Below are 21,839 nucleotides of genomic sequence, written 5' to 3' on the forward strand. Positions count from 1 at the left end.
GATGACAGAGTTCAAGTACGAAAATAACTGGTGGTAAGGCCAAATGTGTAGAAGTAAGGTAAATACTACAAGAGGAGAGCAGAAATACAGTATTTTAATACAATGCAATGAAATACATGGCATGCAAAGTGATGGAAATGTCCAAGTTAAAGAAAGATTTCATCTCACAAGGACGTTACCTGCTGTAAGTCTTCACTTTCAGATTTCAGTTGGGCTACAAGAGCTCTCATGCAGCCCTTCATAGAACATAATGTAGCCTGTTAGGAATCAGAAGAAAAAAGAAAATTAATAGTATTAAATGACAAGTTAAGTGGCTTGCTTCTGAACAATGCTCTTGATATTTTAAGCTAATCATATCTAATGCTCAGTAAAAGTTTGGTAAAATATATTGTCACCAGTAAGTATTTTGGTTTACCACTACTAAAAAGTTAAACGTAACTATCAGTTTCTGTTCTGGACAGTATGACAGTGGTAAAATTTTCCTAAATCTTCTGGGTTTTACAACAGGCCTAGGACTTGATCTGAAACTTAACTTCCTTAGAAGCCTTCTTTACTATGCCCCAGAAAAAAATCACCTGTGAGCTGGCAAGGTGTTGTTACCTACTGTCTATTTAGTCTCACAATCATATTTTTTTCTTACAAATAAACATAGTATGAACAATAATATGAGTATTAAAAATCAACACAAATACAACATTTCCAATATTCAGAGAATAACCTTTTGAGAACACAATGTCAATTGAAAAAATTTAGGGCTTACAATGGAAATTGTGACAACACACAATTAAAAATTATAAAAAACAAAAGTATATTGTCAGCTGGACATCATGCACATTTACACCCCTTAATAGTTTATGCTGTAAATCAAGTAACTGCAGCCCTGTAGCAGTTACTGATTGGATGATGTAAAAAGCCAATACTTTGGGAAGCAATCACTTGCAGCAAGGATTTATGCTTTACTTTTGTCTAAAACTTGGAAAAAAACCCCAAAGTTGTATGAATCCTGTTATTTCCATTCACTCCTCAAATGTCTTCCCCTAGAACAGAAAGCTAAAAGTCTTCCCAGTAGGAAGTTAAAAAAGATTCATAGCTTGGGAAACTCTGGGTTGAGAAATTACTGGAACTTTCTACCTTCTGAAAGTAAGGTCCTTGTCAGAAACTAGGGAATTTATTTTCTCTTATAATAATGTGAAATAGTCCCCATTATGAGCCAGATACGCTTCACATACTTAAAAGCAAGCTCCAGCCTGAAAAGGTTTGCAAAATTTCATTAATAAATGACAACTTGACAAAATCTGACTCAATTAGCAGTCTTAGTTCAACATCCTCAGAAGAAGCAAGTTGCTATCCAGAATCACTGGTCCATAATCATTATTAATCTAATGTTCATTAAAAAATTAAGCCGACAGAGAAAATCCTTGCTTTCAGTGACAAAAGTGATTTTACTTAATGAGTTGACACTATACTTGCATGATACGACATTCAATTTGTGGTGTTGTCAGAAACAGCATGGAATGACAGAGATATTCTGAACTGTTGTCTTGAGCTCAGACTCCATATCCTATCCTGGAGATTTTAATCTCCTGTCTTGAGAACTACAATTCAAGCACAGCTACAAACTGACATTACTGTATGTTTAAAATCCTACTCTTACCTTGTTTGCCACATCTCCAAAAGTCAAGTTTGTCAGAGCCATTCCAGCGTACCTCCTTAAGGTAACACTATAGTGATCACTTGTAAGTCCATACATCTCACAGTCCACTTGCAATAGTTCAGCAATGGCCTGCAAACCTCCTTTAAAAACAAACAAATAACAAAAACATGTACTCTAATATCACAAGTACAGTACACATATACCACAGAGCAAATTGCATTTTGAAATCCAGAACAAATTTCAAATGTCTGAAAACCAGAAGGCTCAGAAAGGTAAATAAATTGTTAAATACTGATTCTGTATCTTGAATCCTCTGCTTAGTAGCAGCTGAAAGGTATGAGAGCATGACACTGAGATTTCAGGGGAAAATGGGGAGAGGAGGAACTATGAGGAAGTAAGCAGCACACTCATCTTTTAATTCCACCTAGCCAAAATCATGCTTGACTGAAGAACTTGCACCAGTTACATAAAAGGATAGTTAATAAATCAGGAAACTATTGATTTAATTATTATCAGTAAATGTTATTTTCTGAAAAAAATACATAGTATATTTTCACTGATAATGGAAGTGGCAAATTAAAGAAAAATGCTTGCACAGAATTTAGCAAGAATGGATTAAAAATTTCAGGCTATTAAACAGGAACCAACTCAGGCCAAAAAAAAACCCCAACAAACCCAAAACAAAACACACCAAAACCAAAACCTCCCATGCTGGAAAGTGTTCTCCATTTTAAGTCAAAAGCTTCTAAAATTGCAAGTACTTCCATAACAATAATACTCTTCTAAAATTCACAATTCATGCCAGAAAAAAAGAGGGACTGACATAATAATTTATCCACTGGGAAATGGTCTGGTTAATTTAAACCACATTCATCACTTAGAGGGCAACAACTAACAAAAACAAACTGATGATCTCTTTAAACTAGTAGTAAAAAAAAGCCATACATCAAGTGAAGGAGAGAAGGAGTGTCAGCGTTTCCAGCAAGTTCCTCAAAGAAAGAAAAATACACTTGGTCTTACCAAGCTCATTCATCGCATGCCTGTGTTCTTCATCAAATGAAAGTTTCATCAAAACACACACTGCAGGACAGATTTGATGATCCACTGGAGCAGGCACTGATCCAGAAAGAGGTATCAGTTAGTATTTCCCACGTGATTTTGTCTAGATAGTAAGTTTTCCAAAGTGAACCTAATCTTAAATCACAGTTATGTTCAGGACTTCTAACTTCCTGGTGATCCATGAACAGGCAAGCAGTTAAGAAGGTAACTAAAAAATGTGTGTACTAGAAATATATTTGATGCTGAAGAACAAATGAGGGAGAATTACAAAGGTATGTATTAAGCTAGAAATATGGCTCCTAGTACAAAAAAATATATATTTTTACATTTACATATTAATAATCAGTGAAACAAACCAAGAAGGTTAAGTATTCTGGTGGCGTGCAATAGTAAGCCACTGAATGTGAAGCTGTTTCTTTAGGTTTTAGGTCCTTATGAATGGTTAATTAAGCCCTTTGTTTCATAACCAAGAAGTTTTTTAGTTCCTGCTTTCGTGAGCTGGATTCTGGCCAGTGCACAAATGTTATTGCTACATCTTGTTCAGAGCCCCACTGCTGCTAAATGGTTCTTGTGGTAAATTCCAACAGCCGTGATGCAGACCAAGGATTTCAGTACTGTGTCTGTCATAGACTTGCAAAACCTGTAGTTACAAAACGCTCTCAATTCAGAAAAGCAGCTAAGCAATTCAGAAGGTTAAATCTTCTAACTATTCCCTATTCACTTACATGGTCTCTTCTTTTTGTATTTTAATAGTGAAATATTTCTTACATACAGCATTAAAAATAACAGTTCATATTTGGTTGAATAGATCAAGATTATTTAATTTGTGCTCTCTGTCTCTGTCCCTCTCCTAAGTGAACATGCTCTCTCCTGCTTTCACCTGTCTGAAAACCAATTTGGCATTATTTATGTAGATAAGTTTCATTATCCCTTAAAATGTAAACTCAAATGAGTACATATTCAATATTAATTTACAGCTTATAAATCAGAATACTAGAATTATTATCTAGAAAGCACACCGAGGTCTATGATTTAAATTGCATGTTTATGAATAGGGTATCTCATGTCTAACAGATACTACTTCCCACCTCCAAAAAAAATTTATACACACACACGTGTAAGAAAACTCACATTCAACAGGAAGTCAGATTAAGCTGTACGTTCTGTAAATTCACTGTTTTCAATATGCCCTTGAAACATTTTTATATGGCTTGCAGAACCTACTTGGGTTTTTGTCTTGGTCCATGCCTTGTTCATGTGCCTCCTGCCATTCCCAACAGGTTTCACAGTAAGCACGGATCTGCTCCAAGAGATGGAGCACGCGGATTTCCCGCCTGCCTCGCTTGTCGTCGGGCTGGGAGTGAATGATGTTGTGCAGCGCTGCGCTGGCTCTGGCACGGGCCTCTTTACTGCCACGGGAGTTGCCTAACAAGACAGAGTCTTTATCGTTGCCATGTAAGAGCTGGATGAGGAGAGGAAGACATCCAGACTGACGCATGGCTATGCAGCTGTCCTGGGAGCTAGACATGGCTAGCAGTGTTCTTGACATGTCATCTTTATCATGAGTACCAAGCATTGATAACAATGAATACACCATTTCCACCTGTAGGTCAAATGATTTTAAAAATACAGTTACATTTAACAAATACGCAGTATATTAAATAAAAATGAAATTTGAACGGCACATGTGAGCAAAACCCCTTCATTTAATGGTGCAAAAAACTGTGCCGTTTGGAGATAATAAAGGACTATTACTATTTCAGCGTTCACAGACTTCTGAAATTTCACTTTGTGGTTAAATGCCTAGAAGTGGGTGGCAGCTTCATCTAATTGTCTCACTCTACAAGACTAATGGCAAATAATTCTAAATTTTTATTGTACAAAAATGTTGAAACACATTAATGAAAGTCTTTCATTTTGAGAAATCTAAAATACATTTAAAATTAATCCTATCTAAAAAACCTGTTCTGTATGAATTATACTTCCATGTAAAGATGCTCTTCAATGAAAAACTGTTTATTATGTGGAATTAAATACAGTTTTTCTAGACAAAGGATAAGAACGACAACATTAAATTTCAGCTTACATTGTGCTAACGGAATCTGACGTACAAGCATTTTTAAGCTTTCCATTAAAATTACTTCAGATTAAGTGATCAGGGGTTTTTATGATGACTGACTTGCATATGGACCAGATTATTTACAGCAAATGCAAAACTGAAGAGTTAAAAAAATTTTTCAAGTTTACAGGGATAAAAGCAGCAAAGGGAACAAATGTTCATTTAATATATGTAAAAAATACTGAGCATTTGTCAAACTAAATCAAGACATGAAAATCCAGCATTAGACATTTAACTCGGAGTAAACGAATTTCTCATTAAAAAACAGCAATTCTTGAGGGATTCTCTTGGCTGTTGTGTAATAGAGCAGTCAGTGCACTATTTGGTTTCCTTTCCCATTCTGTTCTCTTCAATAGGTTCAGACTGAGAAGTGCATTTGGTTCTTCTAGTGAACTTTCAGTAGAGTAACAGGATGTGGAGGATGGTGTTTTAGATACTAACTAGAACCTCCGAAGTCCTGAAGCCAAGATAAACAGGAACATTCAAAATCAAAGCACAACAAAGAAACTATGAAAGGAAATTGCAAAGTAGCAGAGTGTCTGTTTCTTTAGACTATACCAATTATAGAAGAAATTAAACTTTGTTAGACGAAGTTTTCTACTGATAAATAGATATTTGCACTGGTTACCAGCCCAACATATGATTTTATTTGGTTTCTTCAGAGACAATTCAAATATGCTTGAAGATGAGTACAAATATTGAATTACAAAAAAAGAAAAAGATAGGAGTGGGTAGACAAAGCAGCACGTCTGTTAACTTGTACTTCTCAAAACACTACAGGATTGCTGAAGTCTAAGAATCTGTGAAACTCTATGATCACACACAAAATCCACCAAAACAGTCATGGACCCAATTTTATGACAGCCTAGCATCCCAGTTTGGAGATCCTGTCTTCTTATTCTTGGAAAAATACAACATAATATTAAGGACAACCACCTGTATTCATAGAAGAGCAAATTTAATCTGCTTTATGCATGCCTCTTGACAAGCTATTTCAAGTGGCAACTTTAGTAGTGTTATCTGAATTTGGAAGCTGAAGTTTCAGTCAGAGAGTAAGGCAAAGAATCCACCAAAATGCAGCCTCCAGTTTGTGGCAAATATAGTGTAGGAAAAAATAAAACCAAAACAAACAAAAAAAAGTATTTGTCTGCTTCTCTCTGTCTGTACACACACACACTGCCCAGAGACACATCTCTTTCTGCATCTACAGAGGCATGTCTCTATTTAGAATCTCTACCACTTTCCCTTCTTCTCAGGCATTAATATGGATTTTTTTCCTAGCACACGCAGTTCAACCTATTTCTTTGCTTGTATCCTTCCACACTAGTTCCCTTGCCCTGCTTCAAGACTCTCCTCTTTGCAGCTTTTGGGAACTCTGTAAATTGCACCGAAAACACAGACACAAGACTCCCAGATTTCACCTCTCTTTGGTATGTGCCTACAGTACAGAATTGAAATGACAACATTACAATGCTGTTTTAAGGCCTGAAGTAATTAATACCATTTCAAGCTAACAGGCCCTGCTTCTCAGATAACTGTGCTCCCTGCACAATGCCCTCTGTACAACGGAGTATCTGTACTGCTGCTAACTCCAGAGGCAGTGTGAGCTCCAGTGCTTCATAACCTCAGTTTTGTGTTAGAGATTTGCCCTTTTCTTCCCACATGTATACTTTGAGCACATTTATCACCCTGGCGGGCTTAAATAATTTTTGTTTGGTGGTGGGTTGTGGTTTGTGGTTTGTTTTGTTTGTTTGTTTTTAATTTATTTTTTAGTTTGTTTTGTTTAGTTGTCTGTTTAACTTCTTAGCAATTGAATCCATTTTGTGGATTTGGACTCTGGAAAAAGTATTCAAAGAACTGCTCTTAAAAGGCTTAGTTTCCATCACAGATTACCAATCAACATCACAAGGTTTTTATATATTCTAGTAAATTTCTAGCTGTCATTTTTTTCTTACTGTAGCAACTCTAAACTGATCATCTAAAAGAAAAAGAATTTCTGTGCATATATTTTAAAAGGTGAAAAAACATTCTAAAATTTTAAGTCCATAAGATTACTGCGTGTCGATAGATCATTCAGCTAATATTAGTACTACTGGCAGAAATAATGAGGTTATTGTATTAGTAAAAATGTAGCATTAGCGACCTGTGGTTTGTAATCTTCGGTTACCTTGGTACCCAGATGACTTGTCAGTCTGCGAGGAACAGAATAGTTATTGCTAGAGCTCATAACACTGGCTGTCTCATGGTCCATTCGAGCAGCAGAACCCTACAAATTCAAAACAACAATTCAGTGAAAAAACAGATATTGCCTAATTCAGTTTCAGAACTAGGTCATGAAATCATACTGATAGAAATGGTCAACTTCACTTTCCTAAGTTAGGTCCTCTCTACTCTGACAAAACTTGGACATCACTTTTTCACCAAGGAGGAGAAGTAGACTTTGCAACAAACCTAACTGTCATTTTTACAGAGAGAGAAAAGCAGCCTCAATTTATATGTCAGCTTATGTAGTGCATAGGAGCAAATTTGTATTTCTTCAGAAGACAAGCAGGGATGCAAGAACTGACACGTAAAAACAGATTCATCTGGACAAGAAGTAACCCTATTTGAATTTGTCTCTACCAAGACCAAATTGTAAGTGGATCAATCTATTTTTTTTTTAATGAAAAGCTGTAAAATACTGCTGATGCTATTTGCTGTAATTTTCTTAGAAATTATTGTAAATGGCATGCTCGTACCTGTAGCAGCAAGAGTCAGTTATTAGCATCTTTGTCTTCTTTTAATCCATTTTGTGTATATACATTTTTCCTTTTTTACCATCTTTTACCCACTCACTTTGCTTTTTTTTCCTCTTTATTATTGTTTTTCTCTGCTTCTTATCTGTGAAGTTTCCCTTACTCTGTCCCTCCCTTTGTATTCACTTTGGGGAAATTAAATATCCATTTGACTAGAATGAGAACACTGTTTTACTCAAGTAGTCATCAGCCTTTTGTTGATCCTCTACAAAAGCTAAAATCTGGTAATGAAATTATTAGCTTAACTTGCAAAACAACATTTTCAAGTTATCTGGATCAATGACTATAATATTTTTCCCCCCAGAAAAATATGTAACACACTGAAGAAAACTGTATGAAAGACACTTCGAAATAATCCTATGCATTTTGTAGGTGTGCCATAAAGAAAGAATATTCCTCTTCAAGTATTTGCTGTTCATACAGTTCAACATCTTAAATATGAACTTGAAAGTGACTATAAGTAAAAGGTAGGACTACCTTCATGTAGTTATGTCTAGACAGAAAAAAAAAATCTAGTTATACTGGAATATTTAAATACATATTATACCCATTTCACTCTTCCATTTGAATCCAGAACACTTCATGCATGTTCCAGAATAAGTATTATGCTGATGATCACTAGAATGATTTAAATTAATTTAAATTGTACTCCAATATATATTTTCTATGTTAAACAAGCCCTTATTTTCTCTGCTGACTATAGGAAAAATTCAAAATTGTAAAGTTTAGAATGAAAATTACATTGCATTTTCTCAGTTATTCCCGTAAATAGTCTGCAGTGCTAGGAATATGGGAATGAATTCTCAGATTTTTACACCGAGTAATCCCTTCACATAATCTTGACCTCAAACTACATTCAGAGGATTACAGGTTCAACTCAACATATGTGCCAGAATTCTCCATTAATTATGATCATATTATCCAAGAAGGTAAACCAGACCTAAGTCTGGAGCACTGTCTATTGAAATTCACCATGATGTAGACAGAAATAGCATGATTTTTCCCAAAAATATTTCCCCCAAAAAAAGTTTCCCCAAAGCTGGACCAATTTTGACTCAGGTAACTATTTCTTCCACAGCCATTACACAGCCTTGCTACTTTGAGAATGCCAGGATGCCTAAATGAAGTGTAACTACATTTCTTACTGGCTTCTAAGTGCCGATGTGAAAGAACCAGTGTAAGGTGTGCAGCCATTCATCTGAGGAAATGGGCAACGACCAGAAGATGTTACGTGCATCACTCCTGCGCAGAACCTTCTCTTTCAAAATCTTATCTAATTCACCTTGTTTTGTCCTTCTATACTTTACTGTCTTTCACTCATTGTTTCATTATGTTTTCTATTTACTCTGTCAGTTCGGTAGTTTTCCCCATTTTGGGGTACATATTCTTAACAAAACAGACAATCTCATTGAATTAGTTTATAAAACTTGCAAAATGAAGGTATGGAAAAAAAAATTTACTTCAGCAGCAGGACAGTAAGAAGAATGGAAAAGAGAAGAAAGCTGAAAGATTGTACAGAAAGGGACATAACTGAATCCTGAAAAACCCTGTATTCAATCAGTAGTGTTTCAGTTAACACTGATTATATGACTACAAAACCAATTAGAACCAAATGATTTGGTTAAAACTTTTTGCACTCCACTGAATAGCAACTGCTGAAAGTATATTAAGCTGGTTTATCAGAAATGAATGTTATGCCCAATTCATTAAACCTCCTGTCTGGACTTGCACGTGAAGTAAATAAACCCCAGATGTCTGTTTTAACACAGACTCAAGCGCCTCAGCTCTGTCCACCTACAGGAGGAAGGAACATCCCTATTTTATGCATTTCAATGAGGCCAGGTTCAAAACTGTGCAAATCCTCAACAAAAAGCCTCCTATGAAGTATAGATTAATCTCCCACCTGCCTAAGTCTAAGACATGACGATCCCTTTTTCCCTCCTTCCCTGTAAAATATATTGTTCAGAAAAATTCCCAGTTCATACACTCAAGATGAATGATACAGCCACAGTGCATCAATTATTTAAAAACTATGCTTTCAGCCCCAGAGCACCACTGAACTATTTTCTTCCCAAACAATAAAGCTGTCATAAGAATGAGAGTCAGAGCCTCAAGCAATTGCTCAGATATGGCTGATAGAATTTAATTAAAATGGTCATCAAACATATTTCAAAAGCAAAATTATGGCCTGTGCTTAATGTTTAATCAAATGAAATATTCTAGCCAAACCACAGTTCTTCCTGAAAATCTCCTTGCACAAGACACTTTCAGAGGTATTTAAATAATTTCATGTCCTGGGAGTAGCAGAAATATTTTGCATACGAATTCAACTATTAAATTTGTAGTGTGAAGTTTTAAGAACCCAAATTACATGTAATGAGCTCAGCTAGAGTTGGAAATCATGAAGGGAATGATCATTAGCACATCGTAAATAAATCAAAGCATTTTTAGCCAAAGAAAGAAGTAATAAATTTTTATAATTTTTTTTTTTAAAAGACAATAATTTAATGTGCCCCTCAAAATATTCCACTAGTGTATTTTACTAATAAAAGGAACAGCAATGAAAGATTATTTAGAAGCATTTAAAGGCTATTACGTCATTGACACTACTTTTTCAAAGCTTTATCTAAAACAATATTAAAGAAATATGAATGATAAACCTGCCACTTGGTTCTCTTTTTAAAAAATCATTGATATTTCAGTCATTCCTAAAGTGAAAATTTGAACCATTTTCCATAATCATATCATACATCCAATCTTACAGTTCACCTACAATAAAATACATTTTCTGTAGTCGCTCTTATCTCCTTCACAGCATTAAGCTCATTAATAATTTAAACAAAATAAAAATGCTCCCTGGATTATAAAATATTTATACTTTGTCTTATTAAAACATTTCCTTCCAATAAATAGAAGAAATTTCTCGCATATAGGTGGAAGAACAAATGCACGTATCTCCTTAAAATGAGCAGGCATACAACCACTGTAAGATATCTATGAATATATAAGCATTGTACATTTCAAGTATATAGTTGTACCACCAACAAACAAAATAACCAATTTACCTGACCAGTACTGCCAGTTGCCACGCTGATTTCTGCTGCTCCTTGACCTTCATTCTGCCTCTCTGTATCATGGGAACCTGCATCATGCTTGCTTTGAGGTGCTCTCTGTTAATTTAAGAATTTAAGAAATTACATACAGAAATGAAGCACACTTTAACATTCAAAGCCTTCTGCACTGCAAATGCACCAATGCTGCATCCTCACAAAGCTCCTGAAATACTCTGTTTTTCATAACCCTTAGCCTCAAAAATTAACAGCTGAGACTGAGTGTCTTTGAAGAACTGCAGGATGAAAGTGAAGCATGTCCTCTGAGGATTATAGCCCTGCAAGACAAAGGATTTGCTGTGACACAGAGAAACACCGTTTTCCACCAGCTGTGCTCACATTGCTATCAGAAATGTAACAGAATTGGAGCAAACAACTGTCTTCTCTGCACTGTCACGTGATCCGTGCATTTACTGGAGACTACGGCGGGCTCCGTTCAATTAAGCTTCATGTGCAAAGACCATTTCTGTGTAAACAGAAGAATATCTGTACTCTAAAGAATCCTCCTAAATTTTAACGACAAACAGTAGAGGAACAACCAATTTGATGCAAATAAAATCTATAAAACCTGATACTGATCCAGCTAATATTTTATAAAAATAAATTCAGCTGATCTGGCAAGCTGGTACAGATGTGTTTCAGTTCCTTAAGGAGACACCAGTTTTTGGGGGGTGGTAATGATGGTGGATCTATTAGATAGTTTTGACAAATCTAGAGCACAAACACAGAGCTATTTCATTCCCTGACATGACAGGTTTCTGCTCTCCTTGGCACTCTCTGGCCTTCTCTCATTCACACACATTTGGTTTGCTACATGCTATTTATGAATGAGGTGGCTTCACATTCCCCCAAAGAACTCTCAAAAATATGCCACTACAGAAAGCAGCCAACATAACACCCAACTTAATTTATGAGGCAATCTTTACAGTTACTAGCAGAGCTTATCTGACTTTAAATATAATATGCATTCACAACATGTGCACACATTACTGTCCCATGAGTCATCAGCTGGGGTTCAGTGTCAAATCTACAAGCTCACAGCAGAGAGTTTTTATCACATCAACTACTGAAGGAATTTGAAGTCAGAAGCTGCCCTCTTTATGCAGACTGGCCCAGAGGAGGTTAAGCGTAACACAGGCAGCAAATAGCAGGCATTTGCTGAAAACTGATTCTTTATATAAATACAGACAGATATTTATTATAGATGTGTTAATATATTTAAGTACCAATGTGTATCTATTATATATATATACACTACATAAAATGTAAAAATATGTACACACAGAGAGATGATTAAAATGTATCTTTGTACAGATATCACATTGCTGTAAAAAAAGTACTATTCATCTGACGGACTGTGGATTATAAAGACAGTATAATCACTGAAAGTATACTCCTTCTTTGCATTACCTTTTAATACTGAATGTTGGACCTGTGGCTGAAAATACATAAAACTACCAAGCCCATCTGCAAAGAATCAGAGCATGTACACAGCAGCAGGCTCTGTAACCTCTGCAAAAGGTACCGCAGCTAGAATAAAGCATGCAGGTCCCCTGAGTTAAACTACACCACCTCTTCTGAAGCATGACTGCTGAAAAGATCTAAGCTGGGTTTACAGCCCTCTGCCATTTCTCAGTTCTGGCATCACCCTACAGGTCATGTTAACTAAGTGTGCTTGCTTGCTCTTGCAAAATGGTGGAAGGCCACATGTGCCCATTCCATGAAGGTACAGTAGCTCCCTCCATCTTGTTTGCCACTGTTTTCTAAGTGCTTCTGAAGTCAACAGCTATTGTTTGTCAAGTATTAATTTTTCTATATTTATTAGTACAAAAGTGATACATCTCTAGCTATTTTATGACATTTGCAAGCATAGTAGGCCTTGACAATTTTTGTTAAGACAACCAATTACAAACAATTTCACCTAATACTCTGTCAACATGAGTTGCCAAAGCAGCTGCTGGTGCATTTATTAGGACAGAAGACTTTCCTGTGCATAAATCACAGTTTTCACCCCAATACTCAACTACCGACTTATTTTCTGTATATTGAAAATTACAGATACACTATTATTTCCTAGATACCACAAAAATATTATTTTGCCACTACTTTCTGTTAAACACAATACACATACAGGTATTAGTTAGAAGGTAAGACAAAGAACAGTGCAAGAAGCAAGAAAAAATAAAGTTAAGTAAGTAAAATCCTTGAGAGAACTCCCATCCATCACAGTTTAAGCAGTTTAAAGCTTGCTGAGCATAATCTCTACATGGAATAAAACCTTCACCTTTTATCCACAGCAACACTGCCCGATAGAAGTATTTCACATATGTCAAATAACAGATAGTATGAAAGGAGTATAAAAAATCAAAAATCCCATATTAAGCATTTGCCAAGAATTTGCCTTTTTTTTTTTTTTTTTTAAACAGATAATTTCAGATTTGTACCCGAGAGCTAAAATTTCTCTTTGGAGGGGTCTAACTCTATAGTGGATTTCAAACTTTCTTATGAAAATCTTGCAAAATATCTAACAGAAGTCTCACAAAATTTGAAGTATCATCACTTCCCGGTAAATTACTTCAACTTTTTCTAGTAGCATTTACAAGACTTGCAAGACAATCTATCAAAGCTTGAAAAAGGTGAGCAAAGTTTCCTCCCAAACCTGTGCTGGGGAATTGGGATGCTTGGGTGCCCCTCTGGCATGCCTGTATGGTAATGCACACGGCATGGAGAACAAACAGGAGGAGTAAAAGCGTGTGCAGTCATGCGGCTATGACCTCACTGGGATCACGGTGACCTGGTGGGACAGCTCATCTAACTGGCAGGCTGCAATGAAGGAATACAGACATTTCAGGAAGGACAGGCTGGAAAGGTTCAGGGGAGACTGTCAGTCTCTTCTCCCAAGATGATAGGACAGGATGAAATGGGCTCCTCCCCAGCAACAGGCTTGTACAGATAAGCAAGAAGCTCCTAAGTGAACTTAGGCCTTAAAATGACGAGTACAAGAGGCAGATGTGGGGACCGGTAGCCCAGGAGTAAAGAGATGCTGTCTAATCATGCAGGGATGTGCAGAGCAAAAAGAAAGGCCTCTACATGTACATAAACAGCAAAAGAAGGACTAAGGAAAATGTGGGCCTTTTGCTGAATGAGAAGGGGACCTGGCGACGTAAGATGCAGAAAAGACCAAGGTACTTAATGCCGTCTCTGCCTCAGTCTTTACTGGTAAAACCACCCTTTGGAAATTCAGGTCCCTGAGACCAGAAGTAAAGTCTGGAGCAAGGAAGACTTGGTTGGGAGAGATTAAACGAACTGGACATATTTAAGTCCTAATGACCTCACAGGCTGCACTCATGAGTGCTGAGGGAAAGGGATGATACCATTGCAAGGCCAGTCTTGAATGGTCATGACAGCAGGAAAGGGTTCATTAAGACTGGAAGAGAGCAAATCTCACTGTCTTCAAGAACAGCAAGAAGCAAGATCAAGGCCTAGTCAGCCTCACCGTAGCCCTGGCAATTGAAGGTGATCGAGGCAACCTTCCTGCAAAGCATTCCCAAACATATGAAAAACAAGGTGACTGAGTGCAGTCAGCACGGTTTTACAAAGGGCAAGTCAGGCTTAACTATTCTGTGGGGTGACTAGCTTGGTGAGTAACAGAAGAGCAGCTGATGTTACTTAAATCAACTTCAATAAACCTTCAGACACCATCTCCCATACCGTCATCATAGACAAGCTGACAATGTATGGGTTAGGTAAGTGGACAGTGACGTGGACTGGAAAATGGTGGAATGGCTGGGCACCAGAGGGTTGTGATCAGTAGCACAAAGTACAGTTGGAGTAACAAGTGACAGCATCAACTGACAGCATCAAGTGACAGCTAGTCACCAGTGATGTATACCCCAGGGGTCGATACTGGGACCAGTACTGTTCAACATCTTCCTGAATGACTTGGATGCTGGCACACAGTGTACCCTCACCAAGTTTGTAGATGACAGAAGACTGCAAGGAGCAGCTGACACACCAGAGACTGCGAGGGAGAGGGATGGTATCACTGCAGGGCCACCCGCTACTCAGCTGGTGAGGCTGCACCTGAAGTACTGTCCCGTTCCATTCTCCCCACTACAGTAAAGATACGGACTTACTGGACCCAAGTTCTGTGCAGGGCCACAACAACGCTTAAGGGATTGCAGCATCTTTTAGATGCAGAAAGGGTGAAAGAGCTTGAGACTGTCCAACCTCGATAAAAAAGGGTTCAAGGGGATCTCTGTCTTGCATAAACACCTAGACTGGCCAATATGTCAGAAGATCAGGCAACTGATTATACACACTACTGTCTACTTCACTTATAAAAGCAGATTCTCCCCTAAATCCTGGAATTAGGAAACCATTATTTTTCTGAATGGGAAAATATACACCCCTGAGTAATCCAAATGCTGTTCTGAGCTTTCACATTAGTTATTTTGGGTGAAGACAAATCATAAAATATTCAGGTCCAACATATAATTTATGTTCATTTCACCAGTATAAGAAATGGAGTTGACCTTTTAAATGACTTTCCACTCTAAGAGCAGTTTTTATTAATGGCAGTTACTATTACGGACTTTGCAACTTACAAGAAATAGTATCTTTTATTTCTTAGTATAGAGCCCAATACTTAAAACACTAAAAATCTGTTGTGCTTCTATAATGAAGTCTGACAGAAGCAGTACTCACCCTTCTCAAAAGATAAGGAAACCATGAAGGTGCTTATCACAGATTTGTATTTAGAAAGGCATGTACAACTGACTGTCACAATTATTGCTAAAATCAAGACTCAGCCTTTACAATACATTACACTTCGGTATTTTGGCTGAAATTTCAAGTTAAAACTTTTAACTTTTGTATCAGTAGTGATGAAAGTTCAATAGTAACATGAGGACTAATCCTAGTATCCCACCCTCAGTTCACTGGTAAGAGAGCAAGTAACAGCCTACATATATTGACTAGTTGATTAACTGTGACATCACTAGCTGATGGAAATAACACTGCCTACCACTTCGTTCAAATAATTTGGGGTTTCTTTTTAGAAAAAGGTACATGCCATAATCAAAAGAAGGCTCACTAACCTCTGCTTCAGCTGCTTGTAATTGCAGGAGCTGTCGTATACGAAGAATGTCCTTCTCTATTTGTTGAATTCTCGCCACCCTTGCCTGAAATGAATGCATTTTTTGTGTTTGATTTTGTTCAAAAACCCTTTTTACTTACTGTATAGAATGACAGTATGAAGTGTTCTTTGCAAACACAGCTGACTACAAAACAAAACTACTTAATTCATGTGGTAATTCAGCTGTTCTTCATAATAAAACACAGGCATGATTGCAAACATTCCAAGCATAGTGAGTAGTTGGGTTTTTAACAAACCTGATGCTCATTTGGATACGCTGTCACACAGTACACACTCAGATATAAAAAAATTGCTCCAGTTAACACGCACAATTTTCCTGTTTCTGAAACTAACATTTTGTGCAACATAGTTGACCGCCATCTCAAATGTTAAAATTCTACTTGCCTTACAGATTTGAGGTAGGTTTATGTGTTTTTAAGTCCAGAATGACTTCTATTATATTCAGTTACTAAAATGACTGCAAATTTTTGCTTCTGCACAGCCTCAAGTACTTTCTGCTCCTACAAATCTCAAAGAATTTAGCACACTAAGTACAAGAAAAATTACACACTGGTTCTTTGGTTTGTCTGCAATTTTATAGAAATCTCTGCATCAGAGTCTTTTACAGCCATATTGCTACTTATTTCCCACTGAAACCATTCTGTGGTTAGTAACGGGAATGTTATAACCCCCAAATGTTACAGGATACATGTATTCCTTACAGGCTGTACTGCGGAGCACAGGCTGCATTATGATTCTGTGGAACAGTAACTCTACGAAGTCATATATCCCTGTATCAGCTCAGGAATTTAATAAATTGACGTTATTTGACTTTAAAAGTGGGCAGAAAAAAAAGTAGCCCAATAGTACCAGGATAGGAACAGAACACTGAACTGATTAAAAAGTATTTTTTTTTTGAGTGAATACATCACTTAGTAAAATGGACACATAAATGAAAGAAAAATTCTGATTTTTTACCTGATAAATATTTACAATGCTACACTAAAAAAGGAAAGGCTTTGCGCACCTAGTGGACACTGCAAGGATGAGCATTATAACCAATCCTATTTAATATATTTGTAAGTTGAAAATGGAAACAAGATGAACTTTTATGGGAAAAGCATAATAACATCAACATTTAGCAGAGATGCAAAGCTAAGAACATTAACCTATAAATTTGATTTTAATTTTTAAAGCAAAGTATCAGAAAAAAATGCCAATAAAAATCTGAAAGCTACACACACAGAAGCATCAGCACAATGTGAGACAAACAGGGAATTCATCCCCACTTTGCTCCTAGATCAATGAACTGTTAATTATTAGAAAGATAGTGAAAATATATTCCTGGAAAGAACTAGTGCAATGCTGATATGGCACAGGACTGACAGAATATGTCTCTCACTGTCTTTTAAGAATGATTTAATTTTCCCCTAAATGGAGTTCCTTTCTGTGTAACCAGCAATTTATTGCATTAAGAGAGTGTGAACATTTGTATAAGCACACCTCAACATACATTTTTGTGCATAAAATTTTTGTGCAGATGAAAAATAATATTAAATATTGCACAATTTGCTCAGTTGCACTAATGAAGTCTTAAAAGGGACAGGAATTAAACCCACCCTTCCCAATTATACCCATTAGACCATTCTTCTTTCTGCTAATTCATTTTTTGTGTTAGAGGGAAACTTAGGAGTTCCATTGACCAGGAGTATATTTTGTACCAAACACCACACAAGCAGAAAAAAGAATGCATTTCTTGCCACAAAGGGTTACACCCTAATGGCAAATGTGCAAAAATAGGGGTACACAACTGAACAAGCACCGGGAATAGTTTTAACTTTGGAAACTAAGCAAGAAACATCACTTTTTATTCCTGTTTTTCACAGTATATTCCCATTTGTTGTTATATTTACTCATCACCTTTATTAACATAAAATTGTTGGATAAAGTAACTTGACACCTGAAATGACAAATTATTTGGATTTCACTGTTCCAGGAAGTCTTGTAGCAAAAAAAAAAAAAACCCAAAACAAAACCAAACCACAAAAACCAACCAAACAAAAAAGCCAACAAAAAACCTCAACCAACCAACCAACAAAATTCCTCCACACACAGAGTGATAGAAAAATAGTCAATTTCTAGAAAGATAAGGAATACTATTTTGCTTTAGAAGGGTTGAATCTTTTTTTCAAATAAAGGTGCATATTAGACAAAATTGTTCATAGACTCATAGAATAGTTTGTGTTGGAAGGGACCTTTAAACGTCATCTAGTCCAACCCCCCTGCAGCGAGGAGGGACATCTTTAACTAGATCAGGTTGCTTAGGGCACTGTTCAACCTGACCTTGAATGTTTCCAGGGATGGGGCATCTACCACCTCTACGGGCAACTTCTTCCAGTGTTTCAACATCCTTACCATAAAAGATTTCTTCCTTTTATCTAGTCTAAATCTGCCCTCTTTTAGTTTAAAACCGTTGCAACCTTGTCCTACCACAACAGGCCCTGCTTAAAAAGTCTGCCTCTGCCTTTCTTAGAGGCCCCCTTTAAGTACTGAAAGGCTGCAGTAAGGTCCCCCTGGAGCCTTCTTTTCACTAGCCTTAACTATCCCCACCTCTCTCAGCCTTTCATTGTAAGAGAGGTGTTCCACCCCTCTGACCATTGCTGTGGGCCTCTTCCAGATCCACTCCAGCAGGTCCATGGCTTTCTTGTGCTGAGGGCTCCAGAACTGGATGCAGTACTCCAGGTGGGGTCTCACCAGAGCAGAACAGAGCAGCAGAACCACCTCCCTTGACCTGCTGGTCACACTTCTTTTTGGTGCAGCCCAGGATTTGGTTGGCTTTCTGGACTGTGAGGCACACTGCCGGCTGATGTCCAGCTTTTCATCCACCAGCACCCCCAAGTCTTCTCCACAGGGCTGCTTTCAATGCCATCATCCCCTCGTGTCCCCGACACTGGTGATTGCCCTAACCAAGGTGTAGGACCTTGCACTCGGCCTTGTTGAACCTCATGAGGTCCACACAGTCCCACTTCTCAAGCTTGTCCAGGTCCCTCTGGATGGCATCCCGTCCCTCTGGCATATCAACTGCACCGCTCCGCTTGGTGTCATCTGCAAACGTGCTGACGATGCACGTGATCTCAGCCTGGGTCATTGATGGAGGTACTGAACAACACTGGTCCCAGTACGGTGACACCACTAGTCACCAGTCTGCATCTGGACATTGCGCTGTTGACCACTACCCTCTGGATGTGACCATCCAAACATTTCCTTATCCACTGAACAGTCCACCCATCAGATCTGTATCTCTCCAATCTAGAGAAGGATGTTGTGGGGGACCATGCCAAAGGATTTAAAGAAGTCCTTATAGATGACATCAGTAGCTCTTCCCATGTCCACTGATGTAGTCACTCTATCATAGAAGGCGACTAGGTTCACCAGGCAGGACTTGTCCTTGGTGAAGCCATGCTGGCTGATTCCAGTCATCTCCCTGTCCTCCATGTGCCTTCACATAGCTTCTAGCAGGATCTGTTCCATGATCTTCCCAGGCACAGAGGACAGTCTCAAGAGTTGGTAGTTCCCAGGGTCCTCCTTTCTACCCTTTTTAAAAATAGGTGCAATGTTTCCCTTTTTCCAGTCACCAGCCTTCTCCTCATCTGTTGTTACCAGCTTACCAGTATTGCTCATTGAGGGGCTACGGTTTCTTTGACCTGTGTTTTCTGTAGAAGCACGTTCAGCTCCAGCCATGCCTTGGCCTTCCTGACCCCATCCCTACACAACCAGGCAGTGTCCCAGTACACCTCTCAAGATATTTGTCCCTGCTTCTATTGCCTGTGCAGTTGCTTCTTGCCCTTCAGTTTGACTATCAGGTCTCAACTCAGCTGTATCAGTTTCTTCTCTTCTCTGCCTGATTTCTTACACCTGGGGATCACGAGCTCTTGCATTCTATGGAAAGTGTCCTCGTGGTAGTTTGCCACAGGGTCCTTTTGGCTTACTCCTTGAAGAAGCAGAAGTCTGCTTTCCTAAAATTCAGGGTTCTGACTTTACTCCTTGCCTGACCCTCAGGAGTGTGAACTCCACCAGTGCATGATCACTGCAGCTGAGGCTGCATCCAATCTTGGCATCATCCATTAGCCCACTTGTGTTGCTGACCATCAGGTCCAGTATCAAACCCCCTCTTGTAGGCCTGCCTATTACCTGGCTTAAGAAGTTATCCTCAATGTGTTCCAGGAGTCTCCTGGATTGTTTATAGCTTGCTGTGTTACTTCTCCAGCATATGTTGGGGTGGTTGAAGTCCCCAAGCAGGACAAGAACCTGTGACTGTGATGCCTCTTGTAGCTGGAGTAAAAACACTCCATCAACAGGCTCCCTGTGATCAGATGGTAAACACCACCTGAAAGGTTTGCTTCATTGCTTTGGTCTCTAATTCTTACCCATAAGCTTTTGACCTGCTCAGGGCTACTCTTCAGGGACAGCTCTTCACACTCTATCCACTTCTTGACATAGAGGGCAATGCCTGCAACTCTCCCTCCCTGCCTGACCCTTCTGAACAGCTTGCAGCCATTGATGGCTGCACTTCAGTCATGGGACTTGTCCCACCAAGATTCAGTAATAGCAATCAGGTTGTAGATTTCAGCAACACAATGGCTTTCAACTCCTGTCCTTGACTGCCCATGCTGTGTGCATTGGTGCAGAGGCACTTCAGCTGGGCTGTCGGCTGTGTCAACTTTTTAGAGGAACTCTCCTTAATACCTCTGAGGCATTTCACCAGTGTTTCCCTGTTGCCTCCCATTCCCTCAGGAGCCCCTGGCTCATCTCCATAAGACTGGGTTGGCCTACACTGATGAACAAGACTACTGTGTGAATCTAGCAGTGCAATCATCACCTGTGTGAGACTCCAGGATCCAAATTTTCTTCTATCTTTAGTGGTCTGCTATTTTAGCAAACTTTAAGGATCTTGGGATAAATTCTTATGAGAATAGTAACTTCTTCTGAGATTTTAAGGAACTCTAAAAGTGAAAAAACCGAGATCCTTCTTGTTCTGCCACAAAAGAAAAATAAATTCTATGTAAACATGATTTCAGTTTTGGAATTTTTACTTTTTATATTTTCCAGAAATTGTTTGATTCTACTGACAGTACTAAGTATATAGGTTAATAATAAAAATAAAACACGGGTAAGTATGCTTTTCTCAAGTAAGAAGTATCCATGTGAAACTGTAAACTTCAGGGATCAGTACAAGTTAGTGTAAATAATTAAACAAGCTAAAATACATTGTGAAGTCTTCTAATGCATCTCTCTGAATTGGGCATGCGCTTGTACACGATCTTCATAAAAGATAACAACAGTGAGCTGCTGTGAGCTAACTTGCTTCAGATAGAGGAGATTAAAGGAAACAAAGCTCAGTCACAACAGACGAAAGAAGGAGAGGGCCATCATTTTAAGGTCTACAAGAAAGTGTGGCTAAGTGCATCGATTACTTGGGCAACAGTAGGTTATCGGCTTTCTCAGAATAATCTTTGTGACTCGTAATACAGAGATGTCTCTAGTGCCAGCCTTTCTACAGCTGAGCTGTTCCCTCCCTTCCACCTACATTTTGCATTGCACTGTGTGTCACAATCAGTCAGGGGGAAGGAAAACACTGAGCAGAAAAAGCTGAAATACTAGGAAGTTCACTAGAGTTGCCAATTGCAAATGTTTCAGTTTGCACAATTAAACACCACGGTGAAACGATCCAGAATTTGCCTTTATGGACCGGTACACAGAGGTTTGGCAGCTGTACTTGGTAAAATGAGACCAAGGGAAACTACCAGTCAAATTCACAAGAAGCATGTGCAGAAGGAGTTACTTCCTACTTTATAATCTTTTTATGATCGCAGTAGACACTGTAATTTCTGTAAGTATGTAGATGTTATATAGAGTGAAACAGTTGTGATAGACTGAGGGGAAACATTAATTCAGAAAACCAGAA

General features: G+C 38.2%; 1 protein-coding gene across 1 annotated transcript in view; it reads right to left on the reverse strand.

Moving 5' to 3' along the window:
- Positions 1-179: 179 nt before the first annotated feature.
- Positions 180-21,839, reverse strand: part of LOC103772788 (adenomatous polyposis coli protein-like) — a gene marked incomplete at its 3' end in the record, with an annotated part of 47,801 nt that continues 26,141 nt past the window's right edge. The window contains exons 6-12 of the mRNA XM_008940132.1: positions 15,837-15,920; positions 10,693-10,797; positions 7,000-7,098; positions 3,938-4,316; positions 2,675-2,770; positions 1,655-1,794; positions 180-257 (exon numbers count right to left, since the gene is read on the reverse strand). Coding sequence (XP_008938380.1) covers positions 180-257; positions 1,655-1,794; positions 2,675-2,770; positions 3,938-4,316; positions 7,000-7,098; positions 10,693-10,797; positions 15,837-15,920 — 981 coding nt within the window. The remainder of the gene's footprint in view (positions 258-1,654; positions 1,795-2,674; positions 2,771-3,937; positions 4,317-6,999; positions 7,099-10,692; positions 10,798-15,836; positions 15,921-21,839) is intronic.

The sequence above is a fragment of the Merops nubicus genome, unplaced genomic scaffold (assembly GCF_000691845.1).
Source record: "Merops nubicus isolate BGI_N331 unplaced genomic scaffold, ASM69184v1 scaffold23455, whole genome shotgun sequence".
NCBI lineage: Eukaryota > Metazoa > Chordata > Aves > Coraciiformes > Meropidae > Merops > Merops nubicus.